Source organism: Anser anser (genome assembly GCF_964211835.1).
Source record: "Anser anser genome assembly, chromosome: 10".
NCBI lineage: Eukaryota > Metazoa > Chordata > Aves > Anseriformes > Anatidae > Anser > Anser anser.
In genome coordinates this window covers 1,827,316-1,848,007 of record NC_139730.1, presented here as the reverse complement: position 1 = coordinate 1,848,007, position 20,692 = coordinate 1,827,316, and the positions used below count along the sequence as shown (strand labels likewise).

At 39.7% G+C, this 20,692-nt stretch overlaps 1 protein-coding gene across 7 annotated transcripts in view; it reads left to right on the top strand.

The window, feature by feature from the left end:
• Positions 1-20,692, top strand: part of MAP2K5 (mitogen-activated protein kinase kinase 5) — a 129,535-nt gene that overhangs the window by 13,245 nt on the left and 95,598 nt on the right. For all 7 annotated transcript variants that reach the window (XM_083851239.1, XM_083851244.1, XM_083851243.1 and 4 more), the window contains 5 exons: positions 2,256-2,325; positions 5,791-5,831; positions 6,539-6,606; positions 9,027-9,075; positions 14,081-14,145. In XM_083851239.1, coding sequence (XP_083707365.1) covers positions 2,256-2,325; positions 5,791-5,831; positions 6,539-6,606; positions 9,027-9,075; positions 14,081-14,145 — 293 coding nt within the window. The remainder of the gene's footprint in view (positions 1-2,255; positions 2,326-5,790; positions 5,832-6,538; positions 6,607-9,026; positions 9,076-14,080; positions 14,146-20,692) is intronic.

The following is a 20,692-nucleotide window of genomic DNA, read 5'->3' as shown; positions in this document are numbered from 1 at the left end:
TTTACTTGTCATCATCGTTTGAGTAATGGAGAGGGCCACACTTTTCTCTCTCCTTTTTTTTTTTTTTTTTTGGTAAGAAACATAGCCTCGTGTATGTCTATTTTAGTTTATTTTTCTGGAGAGTATGTAATATCTGTTTATACTGTATGTATATGTCTTGAGGTCATAGAATGCCACTAGTAAAGTGGCAGCAAAGAAAAGTTTGTGTTTTTTTTGTTTTGTTTTTTTTCTTCAGCAGTTTTGTCCCCAGTGGAGCAGGAGATCCTTTCACAGCTCCGTAACTGCTAGGTGCTGGTGATGCTTTTTTGTGAGGCGCTGGGGCATGAGAGAGGGGTTGGCTTGTTATTTGTGACACCCCCCAATACAAAATAAGGCTGTGGGGTAGTCCTGACTCCTGAAAAGCCTCTGGATCCCTTCAAAACCGTGGGCTTTTGTAATTAATATCTTTGCTCTTTATAAATGTATTGAGAGCACGTGTCAAGGGGTTATTTAAGATGTGGATCTGTTTGTTTACACACTAATATGAAGGAGATACCTCCCTCAAAAATCTTGTGCTGGGATTTTAGTAAGGGAAGTGCTTTCAGCAGCAGGCATTGCACTAAACGTACGCACAGGAGGTGGAGCTAGATGGATCCTTACGCCCTCAGCAAATTTCTTCATAATTATTTTTTTACAAAAGAAAATTTCTTCCTATTTCTTGACGTGAATAAAACAAATAAGCAAAAAAACAAATACTGAAAAATGTATTTGTGCCAAGCCAGTGGTCTGTTGTCACAGGTTAGGGTCTTTGCATTGTAATGGAAATTGTAAATGAGGTTTTGCACGTAAACTGACTTTGGAGTCCATCTAAAATCTACTTACTATAGTTCACATGTTTAATCCCATTATAAAAGGATGAGAAATGTTTAGTAACATTAAGCAGTTAATAAACTTTTGCATTTTTTAAGTTGTGTAAGTAAAAAAAAAAAAATCACATTATGGGAAATCATTGGTGGGAGTGAAATACACGTGCTCGATTCCACAGAGGCTTCGAATTTTTTTTCCTGTTGACATCCAGTCTTGCCAATTTGAGCAACAGTATCACAAAACGGCTGGTAACAGTGACATTCTGAAGTCTTAGACCACACTCAGCTGGTGAGAATTAGCATGAAAGTCAGTGGAGCTACACTGATTTATGCCATGAAGATCTGGCCCACAGCCAGCGTGTTTGCTTCAAAGATGCTTGGTGATTGCAGAAGAAATGTGCTTTGTGATGTGTTTTCAACACTTAACACATCGTGGTGAGAGATGTGCGGGTTATAGACAGTAAACTCATAGCAGGGTCCATCTCCTGCCCTGGCACTGTGCTGGTCCTTCTGTTAAAAGTCCTCTCTGGTGAGCGCTCGCTGCTCCTCAAGGAGGAGGCTTGATACAAAAAGCTAATAAGGATTCCTTCTTATTTAATCCAAATGTTTATCTCATCACTAAATGCCAGTGTTCATCTTCATGCCACATTAGATTTTTTCTGCCTTCCTGAGCCTTGATGTTCTCAGATGCTTTGGTATTGCATTTTGTCCATTCTTAGCCTTTCTTTATCAAAGCACTTTCCCTGCAGATTGCTCCTAGCAGTCCCTCTAGAGCCCAAGTGCTGTAGTCCTGGATCTACCGATGTCTGCTCCGGCTTTCTAGCACCACTGCTCTCTGTACCCTACTATGCATTAAATGTGTACAGTAAGGGAATGCACGACTTCTCTGCTTATGTGGCCCCAGCCGCCCTGGTTATGCTTCAGCATTGCAAATTCTTGGATAGCATCCAGGCTCTTTTCTCCCTTGGAGTTTTCTTAATTGCGCCTTTTTTTTTTTTTTGGACTATATTTACAGGGTTTCTTTGTTCCTGCATTTGCCTAGTTTTCCCAACTTCTCCAGGTGTGACAACTGCTGCGTTTGCTGTAAATGTTTCATTTGCTCGGTCTTGCGAATCACTCCCAGGTTTCAGGTGAGCCTGAAACTTGCATAGTTGGGCCGGGAACAGATCCCTGTGCTTGCATCAGTACCATGCTGGTTATCGCTGCCCTTGGTTATGTTCCTCCCGTGCCGCTTGATTGTGTGAGCATTGCAAGTGGAGAAAGTGTTGTGAAGGCTGGTAAGTATGATGGCATTAAAAAGAAAAAAAAAGAGGGTGGTGGAGAAGAAGTACAGTGAATTAAACAATCCGTAAGTGCACTTACTACTATTCATACGTTACTGAGTAATCTCTTTCTTTAATCTCTTTGCAGTATTACTCCACTGTAATGGAACAGCAAGTAAATGGACAGTTAATAGAGCCTCTGCAGATATATCCAAGAGGTAATGCTTAACAAATTCTAATCAACAATGATTATATCAGTAAACTGTTTCATCAACAGTTATGTTTTTGGGAGGTTTAAATGCACATAACATGATGTTTACCTCTTAATTTGGATAGAAGAATTCATTATTGTGGGGAGTGTAGCGAAAACTACATTTATTGCATATAAAATAGCTAATTTACTGGAGTAAATTAGACTAACAAGATTCAGTTTGCATAGTACGTATTTACGTACATTTAAGAAACTCATTGGTGATGGTTCTGCATGTATTCAAACCAAAGCAGATGAATAAATTAAATTTTGGATACTTTGAAAGACTGGGGTTTTTAAATATACTTTTTGTATGTTAATATGTTTCATCATCCAGACAGACTTGGGAAAAGTGACTGTCACTGTTCATTTTGAAAATGGGAGCATCCATCACAGAAACTCTGTGTGTGGCGTATTTTATTTGAGGTTTGGGTATTTAGCGGTGGTATCAAAATGATCACAAGTACTTTAATAGCTCTCCTGACCAGGGAAGATGTAATCAATTATGTGGGCTGAGGCAATTGAAAAATAGGTCAGCTACATCCTGAGCAAAAATCTGTAGGCAGCTAGTTAGGTTTCTGGGTATGCGCCGCTCTCTCTCAAATCAAATAATGGTTAAAAAAAAAAAAAAAAGCTAATACATTACATAATTCCACTGATTCATTCAGATGCTCTCAGTAACCAGTCTTTGAATCTGATTCTTAATTGACGAAACAGATAAGGTTTAAATTCTCCAAGTAAATCTCCCAGCAATAAATTAATTGAAATAATTAAAATTTTAACTCCTCTCACTTAACTGATATTATACAAATAATCATACTTTGAGTTTCCCAATTAAACATTCTAGGTTTCCATTACTTACAACTCTCTGAAGTTTGAATTGGGCAATTAACCAACAGTCTTCTCAAACACACGCTAATAAGGTCTCCAAAGGAGTCTGGGTTTCCTGGCCGTTCAGAAGGCACCTGTGGAAAAGAGACTCGAATGCAAGGGGAGCTAAAAGGTTTTTAGGCTCCAGGGTCTGATGGAGGAGGGCACCTGGCTCTGAGAGCTGCAGGACGGAGCACTTGGGGCAGTTTTTGGGAGACAAGTGCGAGGGCAGCTGTGAAGAGGGAGGCTGCCTTCTGTCCTGCTGCCCCTGGCCAGGCTGAGGTGCAAGGGTCTCAGCCTTCCTCCTGAACCCATCACTTTCTGTAGGTGGATGTTTTATTGGTTACTGACCAACGCTGTGTCTAAAAACACCACCACTTGCAAGAAATAAAACGCTAGGCTTTCGCGTGGCCTGGAGAAACAACGACACGGTGGATGACCCAAGCAGGTGGGGAACCCTTCGTGGGAATGCAGAGCGGTTGGGTGTCTCCCCTTCAGCAGGCGCTTCTCCTGTGGAGTAACTGCCTCATTCCTGGAGAACCAAGCAAGTGGACTCCTGCTCCTGCTGCTGGTTCCTTTTCTATTTGCTTTACATCCAAAGATAATTATTTTTGTATAGATTCAAGAATTCATCTCCATGCTGACGAGGCTATGATCCCCACTTACTCTCTCAGCTTATTCACCACTGGCTCATCTGTGCACCTCTCCTCACAGGTAGCTTGCTGCTTACTTCTCTGAGTTGCTGTTTCATCTTTCCAAATCACCTTCTTAAAACACCTCGTCTTCCTGTTTCTAGGTTAAAGCTTTAAAGCTGCCCTGCACTCCCTTCATACCCAGGCTGCCTCTAAGTTCTGCTGCTGCTTTTCTGCAAATTGAACAAAATGTGCCTTTCTGCATCTTTTTTCTTTTTAAATCTGTCTTCTGGCGTTTGAAGTTCTAGTCCTGCCTCAATAATGAACGTCCCAAATTTTGTTAGCACAGGCGCTTTTCTTTCGTGCCCGTTTGGCTGTGCCTCTCCACATACTGCAGTTTGAAGCCTCGTCAATAACATGCGGCTTTTTTGCCTGTATTTTAAGGCTGTCTGTCTTTAAGAGTTTTTTTCACAAGCCTGCTCTGCCTTTGGGTCCTTTTTCCCTCTCTGTCCATCTCTGACTTCCGAGGGAGCCTCCCAGTTGCTGCCTCCAGTCAGCTTCCAAAAACTCGTGTGTCCCACAAAGCCTGCTGGCAGTAAGTGCCCATGTGCCGTTCTGTGTCATCTCGGCTGTGTTGCACTCATACTAATTTTAAGGTCTTCGAAGGGGGAAAAATGTTATTTAGTCTATTTTGTATTAAAAAAAATAAAAGTTTTTTACTATCAAAACAGTAAGAGCCAGAGTTCTTTTTTATACTGAAACGTGTATGCATGTACACGAACACACATGCAGTACTGTGTATATATACACATTATATAATAGTACACGACATATATATATCACTTGGAAAAAATATATAGTATGCTTATGTGTATTTTAGAATAGTGTATTGTTTTCTGGTTGGTGGTTTGTCTTTTTTTTTTTTTCCTCTGCCCACGGTATCATAATATTTTTCTTCTTTAAGATGCACATGGTAATTTCTAATGTCATTTAAAGGCACATGGCCTCGCTTGGCCCTAACTGATGTGTTTAATAACTATCATCTGTGTCCTTCTGACTAATAAATAGTTCTGTTTCCTGCTGTCAAAAATTGAAGTGAAATGCTTGTGCATCAGAGAAAGAAAAATCAAATTCATCCCTCCTCAGACAATCAATCAAAAGTGACAGGCCCTTTAACATACAATTTGTAGGGCACTGTAGTTTTAAAATGGGAACTGTCTGTAACATGTAGCTAGAAGCCTTTGTGGCTTTAACATTTGACAAAAGCACATCCACCAAAAGGAAAAACAAGGCAACATATAGTTCCAGAGACTTTAAGAAAATACTTTCTCCTCGAGTAGCGTGCCCCTCTGTAAACCCAGACATCGCAGTAAGATGTCACATTTATGCATCTGTGGCCAAAATGTGGCATTTCGTGTTGCTTTCATCCAGCATTTGGTTTCTCGAGACTCACTGCTGTTGCCCCTGACATGTTTTTTCCACGTTAAACCAAACTGTGTGTTTGACAACGTGACTAATTTATGACTTGTGGCAGCTTGATTCTTTTAAAATACATCTTGCAAATATTTCTGTTAAATGACAGAAAAAATACAGCATGTAAAAATACAGTGACATAAGATATTGATTTTAATTTGAATTACAAAAAGAATCTGATAATTTAAGCCAACAGTTCTCCCGATTTTCATGTGTTTTAAGCAGAAATTAGAATTTATATTACATGGTGTCAGAAAGCTCTTAGCATTTATAAATGCTCACTCCTGCAAGTTAAAAATCCTGGTTCATAATTCCCACTCTGGGTCTTGTGAGGCACTTTTCAATCATTTCTCTCTGCTAATTTTGGTGTCACCCTCATTTCTTTTTAAAAGATTCATTTTGAGCAAATTTGTAAATGGCCCTGATGTGTTCTACAATTTAGTCAATTACTGTTTCAGCCTGCAAGCCTCCTGGGAAACGGAACATACATGGCCTGAAGGTACAAATTTCAATAATTGTTTCAGTAAAGTTAGATGGATTTGTAATGCTGTGTTCCACTTATTGAAATGTCAAATAAAACTGCACTTTCTTGAGCTCTGACAAGCAGATTTTTTTTTGTGAGGGTGGGAGAAAGATTCATCTGCTGGGTTTTGGCAGCAATATCTATATATACAATTTTAATAAAAATGGAATTGTGCTGGTTTTTTTTAACCACTGTTAATAAGGTTCTTAAATTTTAACATTCAGTTTATCAACTAATGTCTGTTCAAAGTTTACAAAACAAATACCATGTTCACTTGTTTTCAGTAATTTTTGAACCCACTGCAGTGACGTTCCTTTAGGTTGTTTGATTCGTTCAGGTATATTTGCTGCTTCTGTGATCATACCCGTTCTGAAATGCAGAACACTGCTAATATATTAAATGATTGTTTAGTTTTTAAATTGAGAATAAATGGTAGGCAAACCATCTCCTTCTTTATCTGTATTATTTAACTAAGCGTTTAATATGTAAGGATATTTTATCGTAGTCCATGAATTATATAGCCTGCTAACCTACATACAGGCAAGACCTCAACCATCGGCATGCCTAGCAACAAGCTAATTAACCTTCGTAGCGAAATGAGAAATTCATGGCAAATTACAGGTTAATTAGAATAGTGTCCTCTGAACACAAACGACTGATAAAGATTCTTTCCCTGCCTGCAGGTAAATACACGAGCAGGGTCTGCTAATAATAGCAGTTCGGCAGTCTCGGATTCCCTTCCAAGCAATAGGTAAGAGTCAAGAACGGGAGCATATGTTTTGTTTTGTTTTCTTTTATTGAAACAAAATGGAACCTTGTGTGCAGTAGTTACCAACGATAAGCTTGATGTTGAATAACTTTCTCAATATGACTACTGGGCACGCCGAAGTGAAGTGGGGAAGGCGAAATTACCTTGATTCATGGATCTTGTTAGACTCATATTGCTGGTTGTTCAGGAGAAGGATTTTCTGCCAAAAGAAATATGTCTGTGCTGGGTATTTCAGATGGCTTTGTCCTTTATAAAAAGCATTGAAATACTGTTTGTGGGTGAGCTAATTTGTTTTAATTGATCTCATAATCACTGTGTATAGCAAGGTCTGTATGTTCAGGTCTTCATTGCTTATCTCATTAGGATTCTTTGATTTTAAAATTTGATACCCAGTTCAGTAGGTTTATTATAGTAGGAACAGATTATTTTTTTTTGAAAAATCTGAACAGTTTAGGTGCCCTTTTTCATGTAGTTTCAGCAAAGTTTTTGAGTCCGTCTCTCTGATTTCAAAAGCCATATTAAGATTTTAGAATGCAGGAGAACTTCCTTTTTTCCAGAGGTCTGTTAGTAAATAGTAGAGCATAAACTCACTTTTATTACATGAATTACAGGAAGGTGTTTTAAATGTTTAAAATATATATACATATATATACATATATGATTTAAAAAAATGCACGGAAGTGTGTAATATTAAAAGGAAATAAGAAAAGTCTGGCTCCTTCTTCATATAAGAGCATATCTGAAATGTGGGAATAGAAACCTCCAGAGGGTCCCTTCCAACCTAAATTATTCTATGATTCTAATAAGCATAGGCAGAGTAATACCACGTTTAGCTCTGCTTCAGCATGCCGCTCCCTTTTGTCTCTCAGACCATTTTGAGAAAACCTGACAGAGATGAACGTGATCAAAGAGGCGTTTGTAGCGCACGAAGCGTGCCCGGTTGGTGAGGTGGCGGTGGTGCCGCGCGAATCCCGTCCGCGCGGGAATGGGGGGACGCGGCGTGCAGCCTGGCTCTGGTACCACTCAGACCACTTCTGGTGCCCTGCTTGGTGGCTTTGCTAACTGGAGATAAAAGAAAAAGCCAGTACCAAGTGGAAATCTCTGGCAAAGCTTGGCCCCGGTCCCTAGAGGCAGGTTTGCTGCGGGTTGCGGCGGCGAAGATCCTAGCCGAGAGTAGGAATGGCTTTGTGCCGTCCTTCTCCCCGTCTGTCGTGCCACTGAACTAAATAAAGCTCCTTTCTGTCGCTGCTGTGCTTTGGCTTTCAGTACTTCCTGTACTTTGAGCTTGTTCTGAAAGTGCATCGAAAATGAGGCTTCTAGAAGATTCTTGTCACCTTATGTGGTGGTTAATTGCCATTCCTTTTCCAAAACCTTCTGCGCTACGAGTTTTGTTTTTGAAGTAATTGAAAGTCTCTCTTTGTTTCATGTTCACAAATTGTTAGTCATGAAAGATGACAAGATCAACTTATGTTTCCTTGGAAAACTTAATTTTTCTTTAAAGTAGTCGTGGGAACAAGAGGCCTATTAAAGAACAAAGCCAGCAAATACGAAATCTGTGTTTTCAGAGTTCTTGTTAATAATGATCTGTGATCAAGACACGTGTGTGTGCCTTTCAAGAATATATTATTTTGTACTTTTCTAAAAAAAAAAAAAAAATTAGTAATAAGAGCAGAATGCCTCTTTGAGATAAGTTTTGCAGAGGTGCAGCTCCCCAGGCAGTTTGCTCTGTTGAATGCACAGGGAAGGGAGTTTGTCAGGAAAGGAGGTGACGTGGTATTTTGGGAGTGGGCAGACGTGGTTTAAAGCCATTACTAATTTTACTTAGCAAACACACCAGGCTGGAAAAGAACAGGGGCTGCAACAGCCAGTTGACCTGGAATGGATGCACGCGATGATCTGGACTCATCCCCCTTCAATTAGGTAGTGAGGCATCATCAATGGCATTCCCTTCTGCTGAAGTTTTATAGAAATTGTGGAGGGATGCTGCCTTTGTGGGTTTTGAAACATAAGACACCTGAAAGCTAGTTGTGAACCTACTCTTTCTGTAGTTTTTGAAACATCTGGTCCAGGAGGTGGTTTTTTGTTTTTGTTTTTTGAACTGACAAACAATAGGTTGTATCTTGAAGGGTAATATCATTACACACCTAAAAATGCTAGTTTGTAAAGGTGTAAAATATATTGATTCTCTCAAATATTCATGCTTCTCCATTTCTGCTGTGGACAATTTAAGGAGTGGCTATACTGAACACCACTCAGCATTGCTAAAGTTAAATCTGCTCAGAATATGTAAATATGTAACTATGGACTTAACCCAATGGCTTGTTGTTCGGTATGGCTTTGGTCCATTTTATAGAGTGAAATGGCACAATCGTTAAACATAATTGCCTCTTATTTTTTTTCAGCTTGAAAAAGTCTTCTGCGGAGCTGAAGAAAATACTTGCAAATGGCCAGGTAGGTGCAGTGAAATGGGTCTTGGCTACATGCACATCTTGTTACTGCCTGGTACCGCAGTGACTGGCGTACCACAAACAGATGGAGAGATGCTTACTGCTCACTTAGTTGTAATGTGTTCTTTTAATACAGAACTGGAGAGACCATGAAAACCTTCATGATATGAATGAGTTATGTGTCCTGATTTACTTTGATTGGCATAGCAATTTGCTTCCCATTTCTCAAAACGTGCTAATCAGATTTAGCTCCAAATAGATTGAAGTACCTCACACATGTTGCACTGCTGCCACAATTTCAGGGAAGAAAGTTAATCAATTTTGAATAACTAAGTCAACTGCTCCGCTAGAATGACCTTCGTATTTTTAGGGCAGTAGATACTTAAATATTTAGCAGGTTCCTGTAAGGAACTGCTTTGCAGTATTTGCAACCCCCTTATGCTCTAGCTTCTTTAAAAAAACAGAATAAAAAAAAACCTACAAGCCTAAAAACAACAACAAAAACCAAAACTGTAGAAAGCTGCCTTGTTACTTTCTCATCCTGCTCCAGGCATTCAGATTCTGGCACCAGAAGTGAAAGGTTTAATGTAAAAGTTGATGGACAAGTGGATGTCCTGAACAAATGGAGCAGTCATTTCTTACTCATTTTGAACTGAGCATCTGGGCAGGCTCACAGTGGTATAATGACTTTAAATATACACCATTAAATTAAACTACCTTAAAAGAATCCCAGATTCTTCAGTAGCAACATAAATATATTTTAATGTTTGTCATAGTGAAAGCCCTTTGATAGCCTTGGAGGCAGGCACCTGTCCGTTGCGATCAAGCTTGCCTATTAGGCTCTATTGACTGAGACATCTGTGTCACTGCAAATAAAAGACTCTTATTGATTTTCTTAACTGCTGTTCACTTCCCCTCCATGTTTCGAAGGCTGAAATCTTAATTATCTCAGATGCGTATTCAGTGCCTTCACACAATGACCTCTCCAAGCCTCATTGGCATTTCATGAATCAAGTAGTTGTAGTTGAGCGTGTCAAGAAGATAAAGGCTGGTCTTCATGCTTGTCCTTCAGTATCACCTGTAACATTGTGGTCTAATAGATGAGAGTGCCCCTTTAAAATGTGAATCTAACAGCCCAGTATTGCAACCTTGCCTATTTGGCACTGAATCCTTTGAATACAGCTTGGAAATGTATTTTTAAGCTTGTCAGCATTCCTTACGTGCAGACATGGTTTAATATTTACAGATCTTTACTGGGTAGATTTGTTAATGTTTCAAAATTATAGCTGAAGAATTTAATTCTGTGGATAACTTAAAATTACATAAGTAGCAGTAGCATGCTTCTGAACTTTTAAAATTAAATGTGGTAGTTACTCCAATATTCCCTTCTGGATTTTTTTTTAAGTAGAATTCCTGGACATGAGTAAAAGCCATTTTCTTGTGATTGCATCCGTAAGCTGAATTGGGCATTTTATTTGTTCCAAGCAATAGAAATGAGTACGTTGTGTGCCCTGCCATAATCTGTTACAGGTTTCTTCCTGTGTAGAATTTTAGAAGGATATGAAAGAACCAAAAATCTTACATAAAAAGTTGGTTAAACACAAAGAAAATTCAGAATAAATTTTAATACTACCTTCTATTTATCCTGCTCTTATGAGTTACGTACTACTTTCTGTCAAGAGAAAATGCATTTTGTTCTGCAAAATCTGGGCATAGATCCAGAAGTGGAAATAGGTTGCTAGTTGTATCTTTAACTTTTCCTCCTGTTGGGGGATTAAGTCACACTTATCATTACTTAAATATGGGCTGGTCTATTATTTTTTATTATTTTTGGCAGTTTATGCTTTCAGGCATTCATAATGATATCCCTCTAGTAGTTTCCATTTAGGTTTAATAAGGAATTCATATTAATCATTAAAAGAAGGGGACATGATTCTTCAAGATAATCAAATATTGACAGGTTAGAAATAGCTTTCTGCCTAGGTTCATTGATATAGGTGATGTGATATAAATATTTATTTCTTTTCTGTCACTCAGAGTAAATGCCACCAATTGATTCAGCATTGATATAGTGTCAACAGTTCATAAGAAACATTTGACTGGCTTGTGTTTTCCGATTAGTCTCTGCTCTATAAAGTGGGATTTACTAAATCTCTTCAATTGTCTGCTCATAGAGTGTGACTGCTTTCTGAAACCATTATTGCTTCGATTCGTAAAGCAAAGGTATGGCTGTAGGAGTTTGCTTCTGTCAGGCCTCTACGTATAAAATAAGGATTAATTGAGCATTTTCTTTTTAATGATTTACAAGAGATAGACGCTGATTTCTTTCAAAAACAGCAGGTATAAACAAGGGACGTTTTGTTTTCTGATCCGTAATTGAAGTCTGTTTTGCTTTGTCATTAATTTCATTAATATTGGCATCCACTCAAACTCGGTTTTGCAGGTTTAATATTCCAGCCCATGCTGTCGAGTTCGTTGTTGTTATGTTATCATTTTATAATTGAGAGTCCACTTTTCCCAGTAAAATAAATAAATCACAACATGTTTTTGGCATCTTTATTTGAGCCAGTAAATCACACTTTATCTCTCCAGCGTTTGCTGGCAGATGCTTGCTCCACCCCAGCCTCCTTTTTCAGCCCCGGTTTGTGGTCGCTCCGTTGTGCTGAGCCGGCGGGCGATGGTCCTGGGCTGCCAGCAAGCGAGAGCCGCGCAGCATCGCGGTGGAGAGCTGCTCTTGGCAGTGGCTTTTAGGGAGTGGTGTGGAGGAAATAGTCTTTTTTTTCACCAGGTAGCAAGAAGGAGAAAAGAGAAATACGCTTTGTGTCTCTGGTTCTGCTCAATTTGTTGCTTATAACTTGTGTAACTACAAAAAAATATATATATTTTTTTTTCCTCAAGAAGCAAAGATACAAGTATGTTCATAGCATTGTGGACTGATTCGATTTCTCTTAAGAGTTTTGTTCATAGGAACATTGCTGGGAATATAGAATAGAGACATGTTTGTTGTTACCTCAAAGACTGGAGAGTTAAACCTATCTAGCTTAGGAGAGCAGAAATCCTTAAACACTGTACGTGCTTTAAATTGATAGCTGTTGCAATCTGAGTGAAATTATTTTTAGAAAAAGGGACTCAATATAGCTTCTTTACATATTTTAAACCCCATCACGAATTACTGTTCCTTTTGAAGTATCTTTTTTTTTTGCACTTTGTATTTTCTGATTGATGCAATAAACAAGATAGTTTTCAGTAGTAAAATACATTTTTATTTTCGTCATAAACCTTGATACTTCAATGGGCCTTTTCATACCATCTTAGGATAACTGGCCCAGGTTTAACTACAAATAACTAATAACGTAGAGTCAATTTTGGCCTTGAGGTAGTCCTGATTTTCTCAGAACTTGGAGATTTTGGCATCGCTGGAAGAAATGCAAAGGAGAAAAATATTTCCTGTGAGAAATGAGCATGCTTTTTATTCAGGTAGTGAAAGAACAGAGCACAAGTTTGAGAGTTCAATGTTACTGTCATTAAAACATAATATTTAATTGATTTAAAACACTCCATTTAGTATGGGTAAGACAAGCTGAGTGTTGACTTTAGGGTATGTCATCTTGTTACCATCGCTTCCTTGTTCCAGCTGAAGCCAGGGGCAAAGTTCCTCTTATCTCCTCTGACATCCTATGAAAGTGGATGCTTAAACGTGGCTACGTAACTGAAGGGCACGTGTCCCCGCTGAATTTAAAAGCCATTTCAGAAGTTGGATAAATACAGATAGTTAGCTTATGGCAAGCTCTGCATGGCTCTCACCACGGTGCTAGCGGTACTTGAAATAGGTAATTTAAAGCTACCTCAGATATGCTTACGTGGTCTCTAATCACATCAATGATAGCAGATCAGACATGTCATTAGGTACTCGTCTGGATGCCTTTTAACACACAAAAATGACAAGTCTTTAAGCAGCTATGCCAACTTATGTGAAATATTTAACTTGGTATCCCAGAAAATATATAATTTACAGAAATAAATTGACAATTTGTTAATAGATTACTAGGAAAATATAATTTGAAATTGGGAATTGCCTAATCACCTACAATGAACAGGCAGCGGAGGAGATCACAGAACATATTCTGCTTAAAAGATCTCTTTTCAAGTAGGCATGTTCCTTACAAAAATGTCTTTAGTGATTTTTGAAAAGGTGGTTTTAGCTTGAAAAGCAGTATAACCGTATTTGTACAGGAGAAGGTTGTACTGTAGTTTTTCATTGGAGTCACTCAAGCAAGGTGAAGTATAATAAGCTTTTATAAAAATGTATATCGCACCCTGAATTCCGGCATTTCCAATGCATGGTGTGCTAGTATCAGGCTTCTGCTTGAATATTTAAGGATATCATCATATCTGGAGAGTTGTCCCAGTGAGCAGAAAGACTGAAGTAAGCAATTTGTTTTGTATCTCAAGAAAAATTACTTTTTTATTGGATAGTATTTAGAGACTCTTTTTATTTCAGAATATTTGCATTAGTTAACAGATATGTAAATTAAGCACTGCAAAGCAGTCCTACTGGTAGAGCTGTCATTCAATTAGTATCAATTGTGCTGATTCCAGAATAAATCATGAACTTTTCTGGCTATACTTAAGATGACGTTTTTGTGTTGGATTGTTTCCATTCACCTCCAACTTTGGCTTTGGTTATGTGCTGTTCTGGAGACCCTTTTCCTATCAGTATCTGTGACCTGACCCTCTTCAGCTATATTATATCATTCCATTTTGACACCTTTTATCAAACTTTAATGAAATGACCCAGGCAAACAAATTGTCATTAAACTTTCCATCACTTTGTCCCTTGGTATCGTCTTTTATAAATTGGACAGCAAATGTTGTATTGATCTTCTCGTTCTTGCAGCTGAACTTGAAATGACCCAGACTGCTTGTTGTTTATGGCCTAGAGTTGCTTTTCCTTGACATTTCCATCCACAGCATGACATCTCTTTTGTTTTTCTTTCTTTCTTGTGGAGATGAATGAACAAGACATACGGTATCGAGACATCCTCGGTCATGGCAATGGAGGCACAGTCTACAAGTGAGTGCTGAATTTCACTTAAAATTTTTGAAAATAAAATTTAACATCCCTCTTATTTTCTCCCCTTTATATGTGTAGTGAGATGTATGTGGGCCTTTGCTGCTATACAGAAAAGACTATAAAATAAATTCTTAATATAAACTTCTTAAGAATTCTCTTTACATATTTACAAGGTATCTGCTTTTGGGTGCCATGAGGGCTGGTGCATTTTTATTATCTTTTTAATACTTGCTTTGAATCCCTCCTGGGTAAAAAGTTAATGGTTCACAAGTGGAACTTGAAATATCCTAAAGCATAATGAATTGCCTTCCGTATTTGCAATACCATTATTCTTGCTGGCTTACCACGCCCTTTGCTCGCCCAGTACTGAGAATGACACCAGTGGGACGCGATGACACCGTTGCCCTGCCTTTCTCTGGCAATTCAAAATTAGTAAATACCCCTTTCTCTGTTGCAGTGACTTCCCTTCCTTATAAGCAGCTTCAGATGTAGGCTGATGAATATATTAAATGATAAACTCCCCCAAATTTTGGTAGTGAAGCTCATACCCTGCAGCCAGTATTAATTTTAATATTGTAAAGATTATAATAGCAGAGATATAGTTTTCTCGACAGGAAAGTCTTTCTCATGCATAGTGCAAAGTTTAAACTACATAATGTAATATCTGGTACTTAATAGTCTGCAGTGGTGTATGAAAAATATTCCGCTAGGAATTAAGAAATCCATACTATGTAAGAAAGCCCTGAGGGAGTAATAAAGGTTTCCTCTGGAGAGCTATTTACCATATACAGTAACCCAGCATCCCATTAGGATTTTGTTTTTACCTTAGACATTTTAACTTCGACATTAACATTTTTTTAAAAAATGTTTTAAAAGCTACAGTGCATTTAGTTTAATTTCTAATTGGCTGCCAACACTGCGAAACAACTAGCTTTGGTCTTCTTGCAGAACTTTTAATGACAGTGGACTTCCAAAACCTTTAGGGGACAAAACTAGTACTTGAATGGATTCTTCAGAAATTAGGTTAGCCTTGCAGATGGGGTGAAGCTCATTCACATTCTCTCGTAGAAAGTTATTCCTAGACCAAGCAATTGGCAGAATCCATGGTCCTTTGCTTACTTTGTTATAAGAAAGATTTAAGAGAGACTGTTGAACGTCACAGCTAAGTCAGTGACTTGTTGATGTTTTTTGGTCGAGGGAAGGTTGCTTCCCTTCCCCGTGCACTGATGGCAGCTCCAGGAGCGGTTGTGAGTGGGAGAAGCATCACCAGGGAGGGCCGTGTGCTGCGATCCCTCTGGAGGGCTGTTTAGGGAAGAGAAATGGCACGCAAAGTGGGGAAACCCACTTATGTTATTGTTACCCAACTTGGGGTCGCTTTCTGTAGGGAATCTAGTTAAATTCATATGGGAAGTTTGAATAAAATTCTATGTGAAGTCAGACTTGCACCTTTTGACTTTGTATTTCTGAAGGGCAGGATAAGTACATGCCAGCCCTTTTTTTTGTGTTCTTACAAAAATGTTTTCCTCTTAAAATGACTCTTTTTAGTAACAGTCCGCAAGAGGGATGAAGGAACAGAGGTGTGAACATTCAAGGTGCAGAGGATAATGGTGCAAGAGGGAACGCATAATTCTTCTGGCACTTCTACGTTGACTTGCTGCATCATGTGGGCTGATGTTGTGATTAGCTTCATTAAGTTTTTTGAGTATCACAGTTGCTACAATTTGGGAAAGTCAAATTTTACCTGTAAAAGCATGAGCCCTCTTCTATGTAAGGGAAACGCTGCTACCTGTCTCTTCCCTTTTTATAACATTAACATTTTAAATTGGCAGTTGCAGTGACTTCACAGTATTCTCTCCAGTGCAAGTGTCATTCTTCACAGCTCCAGGGAACGTGTGCCATTTTTGTGTGGTTAATTTGCACGTTCCTGAAGTTTGACTTTCTTTGCGATGTAAATTACAGGAGAATGCAAATATGACATATTTTCTCCCCAAACCCGGCTGCTACAAAGCAACGCGTTCCTCTCGGATCCTCCCAAATTTGTTTCTTGTGTTGGATTGAAGAGTTGTACCGATTTACTCTTTCATCTCTGGAGAGCTGCTGGTTGCCACTGCTGGAGGGAGTTGGCATTTACGGTGCTTTGGAGCAAAGCAGACCAAACTTCCCGTGCTGGAGCAATCGCCCCTTTGTGCGGGGGAGCCTCTTCTCCCTTGCCAAGGGAGCGTCTTGTGCTACACAAGCCAATAAGAAATTGCAAAATGGAATACTTACAGGTAGCTGGATTGCGCTAGTCACAGATAGCAGCCCACATATATTTTATTCCAGTAAATCAATGAACATTTGTCAAATAAAATTAATTGCAAACGTTTGGCTGTTTTCCTCTTGCAGCATTCCATGCTGCCGGTTTGTTTCAGGAGAGGCTGTGTGTAGTATTGATTTGAATCTAAAGAATGACTCCGTGTACGTGGTATCTTTTTTTTCTTCCTTTCTTTCTTTCTAGCTCTTTATACTAAGTCATATCCATTATGGCAATGATATATTATCAGCATTCAGCAAACAAGATAGCGCGTCGCAGGTCGCTGAGCAAAAATTTTCAGCCTCTCTTTCCATGTGAATTAACTACTATTGAAATAGTTTATTGAGATTGAAGTATTGATCACTTCTCATGCTAACCTTGGCTTAAGGGGGGAGAGGAGAGGTGGTTTTGTGCTCTTTGGAAGACGCTATGTTTAGTTAGAAAATGTATTTCATTTATTTGGGTTCTTTACAGCTGCAACTGTTTTATTGCTTGGAGAAGAGGTATCTTAGCTTTATTTTTATGACAGTATAATTATACTTTAGAAATACACTTGATTACTGTGTGTAGCAAAATTGTTCCAGTATATTGGCTTGGCCAATATTGCTATACAAACAACTTTTCAGTCAATTGAGTCTGGTAAAAAATCAATACTTTATAGCAATATTTTTAGTGAGAACTTGCTGAATCTAAATGTTTTTCCTTTTTTTTTTTTTTCTAAAAAGAGAAGGGATTTTATAGTTGTCTGACTTACTGTTTTTCTCCTCCTTTTGATATGCTATTTTCTTTGTTAAGGAATGATAGAAATGACAGAGTTGCATGTGGCAAATTTATTTAATTGTTCTTGATCTTGGGTTGTTTGTACACTCAAAAAATGTGTGTGAACATGAAAATGATCCAAAACTGTATATTCAGAAATTATCTTGAAACACACTAGCGATCAGAAAGCAGGAATTCCTCCACTCTGTCTGGAGTAAAGATCATCAAGAAAGTGATGAACTCTGCCGCAACGAAGGCTGTAAGCACCCCAGTACCTTCCTCTTCTCTCTCCCAGCTTTTGCAGTTTGTTTGCATCATGAACTGGGATTTCCCGTTTCCGTGGAGCGTCGTAAGTCCAGTGCTGTGAATTCGTGGAAAATCTCAGCTGCCTTTATCTCAGGGAGATTCACACCTTGCCTTACGAGGCCGGCCCTGGGACTGTTGCCCTGGTAGCTGTACAACCTTCCAGCTTTGCAGCAGACTTTCCAATTTTTTATCGGCTAATTTATAGAAGTTGGTAGGATGGAGAATGGACTGGCAGGGCTGCTTCGCGGCAGAAGAAAGCACTCGTATACCGGCGCATCTAGGGTATTTACTTAAATTGCTTTTTCAGAAAAAAAAATAATTCACTAGCATATCCAAAAGACGTTTAAAGTCTGTGCTTCTCTGCTGCATCTTTTAGCTCCATCAGTGGCTGCAGAGCTCCGAGAGACTCCGTTTTGGTCAGATTGCTCCGTTACTTCAGTGAAATAAGGTTCACGTTTTGATTTGTGCTGTGATGTATGTGCTCTGCCAGTCTCAGGAGTAGTCACGTTAAATTATTCAGAACCAAAATACTTAGCTGTGCATATTTTGCATCTAAGTATTGCACAGTAGGTCTCGGGCAGGTAGTTATGGCATGAAGTCTCTCTCTCACGTGGTATATCGAAACTGTCACTGTTTCCTTCCTTTATAAACAAGCAAAAAGAATATTCTTCTCTTACCTAATATTTTCTAGTCTTTGCTTTGTAATCGTAGCTACTGAGAAGGGAGGTGGTCAAGGAATTCTGTTTAGGGAATAGGACACAGTTTTGTGTGCCTGGGATTTTATTTTTTTTTTGAGTGTTGAGTATGGTAGGTAATATTCTGGGTTCTGTTAGCTTGCAGCTACTGAAGACTCTGTAATGCTGCGTGTACTGTAATAAACATAAAGGCTCAGTGATGCTGTAATTAATTTGTGAGGTTACCTACTACTGGGGAGAGAGGGAAGAAAAGGGAGATTCAGTTATCTTAGCAAGGTGTCGTGAAACTAGACGGCTTCACTTAACTTGAGTGATGGGAAGAGAGGTGGCTGTTGGTGCTGTGCTGCCCAGAGGAATGGCTCAGCTAGGGAAAACAGGGATAAATGCGGAAGCTTAATTTGTTCGAGCAATTTACTTGAGCAACTCTGCTGTTTGGTTGAGCTGTACGTTCCAGCATCTGCCCGTTTCTTTACTCTATCTGCGCCAACCTCGGGGTGCCCCATTAGCACGTTAAACATAGCGCGTGGCGAGACAGCTGGGAAGTTGATCTCTCCTGCAAGACAGCCTGCAAACTGCTTTGCGAGTGCGTCGCGGGTACATTAGCAGGGAAATGTCCTCACTTCTGGAGAGAGGAAGTGGGAGGTGATTTAGCTCTGTTTGCGGGAACGCGGATGGAATTTGTCATTGTCTTGAGGAGCTGTGGCTCTGCGAGGTTTGCTCCTTCGGCAAGCTGCTGGTGGTTTTCCAGCTCAGGTGCTGTCACAAAGAAGCTCCCACGAGAGGGTCTCTAGTGCAGGTTTGGTCTTCAGAAACAATAACTGCCTTTGCACCTCATGCAGAGGTTGCTGAAGTCAGCCTGACCTCAGCAGAGCTGTCATCTTCTTGGAACCCCCTCTGTTCTTCTCAGCCTCCATTCATTTTTGGTTTTCTGCGTGAATCCACAGCACGGTAAGAATTCACCCCCATCTTGAAATACTTCCCTTCACAGGCTTTTTAGCACTTTTTGCCGATGAGACCGATGTCACTGTCGGCACACGGCAGAGTAAATGGAGATACGAACTGATTTTTCCCAAGAGCAGCAAACGGAGCCAGCACCCGTGCCCAGGTCTGCAGCTTCCCAGCCCCCAGCACCGCCACCCAAACCGCGCTGCCTCACCTGCGTTGTGCATCCTGCGGGAGGGTCCTGCCGCCTTCCGTAAGCGCTGCCTGGCCTGGTGTGGTGCTGCGGTGCTGCTCTGAAAAGGGAAATGCAGGGAGGTGAAGTGTTTGTTTGGTGCTCCGACAAATCCGTGGCCATGTGGGGTCTGAAGCTCGTGTCTCCCTGCAGTCCTGTGGAGACCTGTTCCTTGATTTCCTGTCCCTGACCACATTAATTTTCTCTTTCTCGTGGTTACTTTGTCTTGGTTTATTCACACTGAAAAGCAGCGTAGCGATAATAGCTGGGCAAAGTTAGAAACGCCCCACAAAATTTCTGCGTATTGTCATTGCAGTTTAAACAAGACTGACCAGTGATTGCTGCTCGCTTGTCTCTCTTGACCCCTGCTATCGCTCGCCTGCCTCATAAAATTTGTTATGCACAAAAGTGCATAAAATGAAGATAAAGTGCCTCCTTCAAGACTGACAAAAACCATTCCTTTGCAGAATGGTAGCTGCAGTGAAAGTAAATAAATGAATGGACAGCAATCACAGCCTAGTTGATGAAACTGTTCAATTAAAGCACAGGCATTTACATGGTGTAATTTCCCTAAATTGCCAATGAGCCCCTTTAGACACAACCAGTGTTCAAATTGATTTCAGCATTGATTTTGGCTGAAGCTGATAAATTTCTGCTTGTTAGTTAAAGTAATTTTGCAGAAGACTTTGTACTGCAGTATTGAAGTGTTCATTTAGCTGATGGTTAAAAGAGGAGTTATTTACAGAGGGTTCTACTGTTGTTCTGAGATGGGACAATTCCCCGATCATCTTTTTACTTTTAATTTTTTAAGCTTCAGTATACAATCAATAGGTTATTGAAACTGATTAAAATGTATCCAGCCAGCTGCCTATGGCTGTTTAATTAGAAACTGGATGATTCTTAAATTAAAGTTGGTTTGTTTGCATTGCATGTCCACGGCTTGCAAGATGAGGTGAATAGTAACCCTGAGAATCTAAGTTTGCTCTTGTTGCTAGTGCGCGAGGAGCTGCGCAAGCACAGTGCAGCTTGCATTGACGCTCACCCCGATGCAGGCGATATCAGCTGCTTCTGGGTTACAAACAGGAGGCTGCGTAGGAGAGAACTGGTGGAATTTGCCACAGCCAAGTTACTCCAAGCCGATAGTTTCCGACTGTTCCCTAATACACAATGCTTTTGTAAATATTGCTTTTGCTTACAGAAATGCGCGTGAGATGACAAGGGACAGAAGAATGTGCATTTATGGAGAAGTCCTTTTTCGCCGTTATACTGGCAATGTTGTTTCCAAATTTTTCCTTAATCTATGTTTGATGTCTCTGTAAG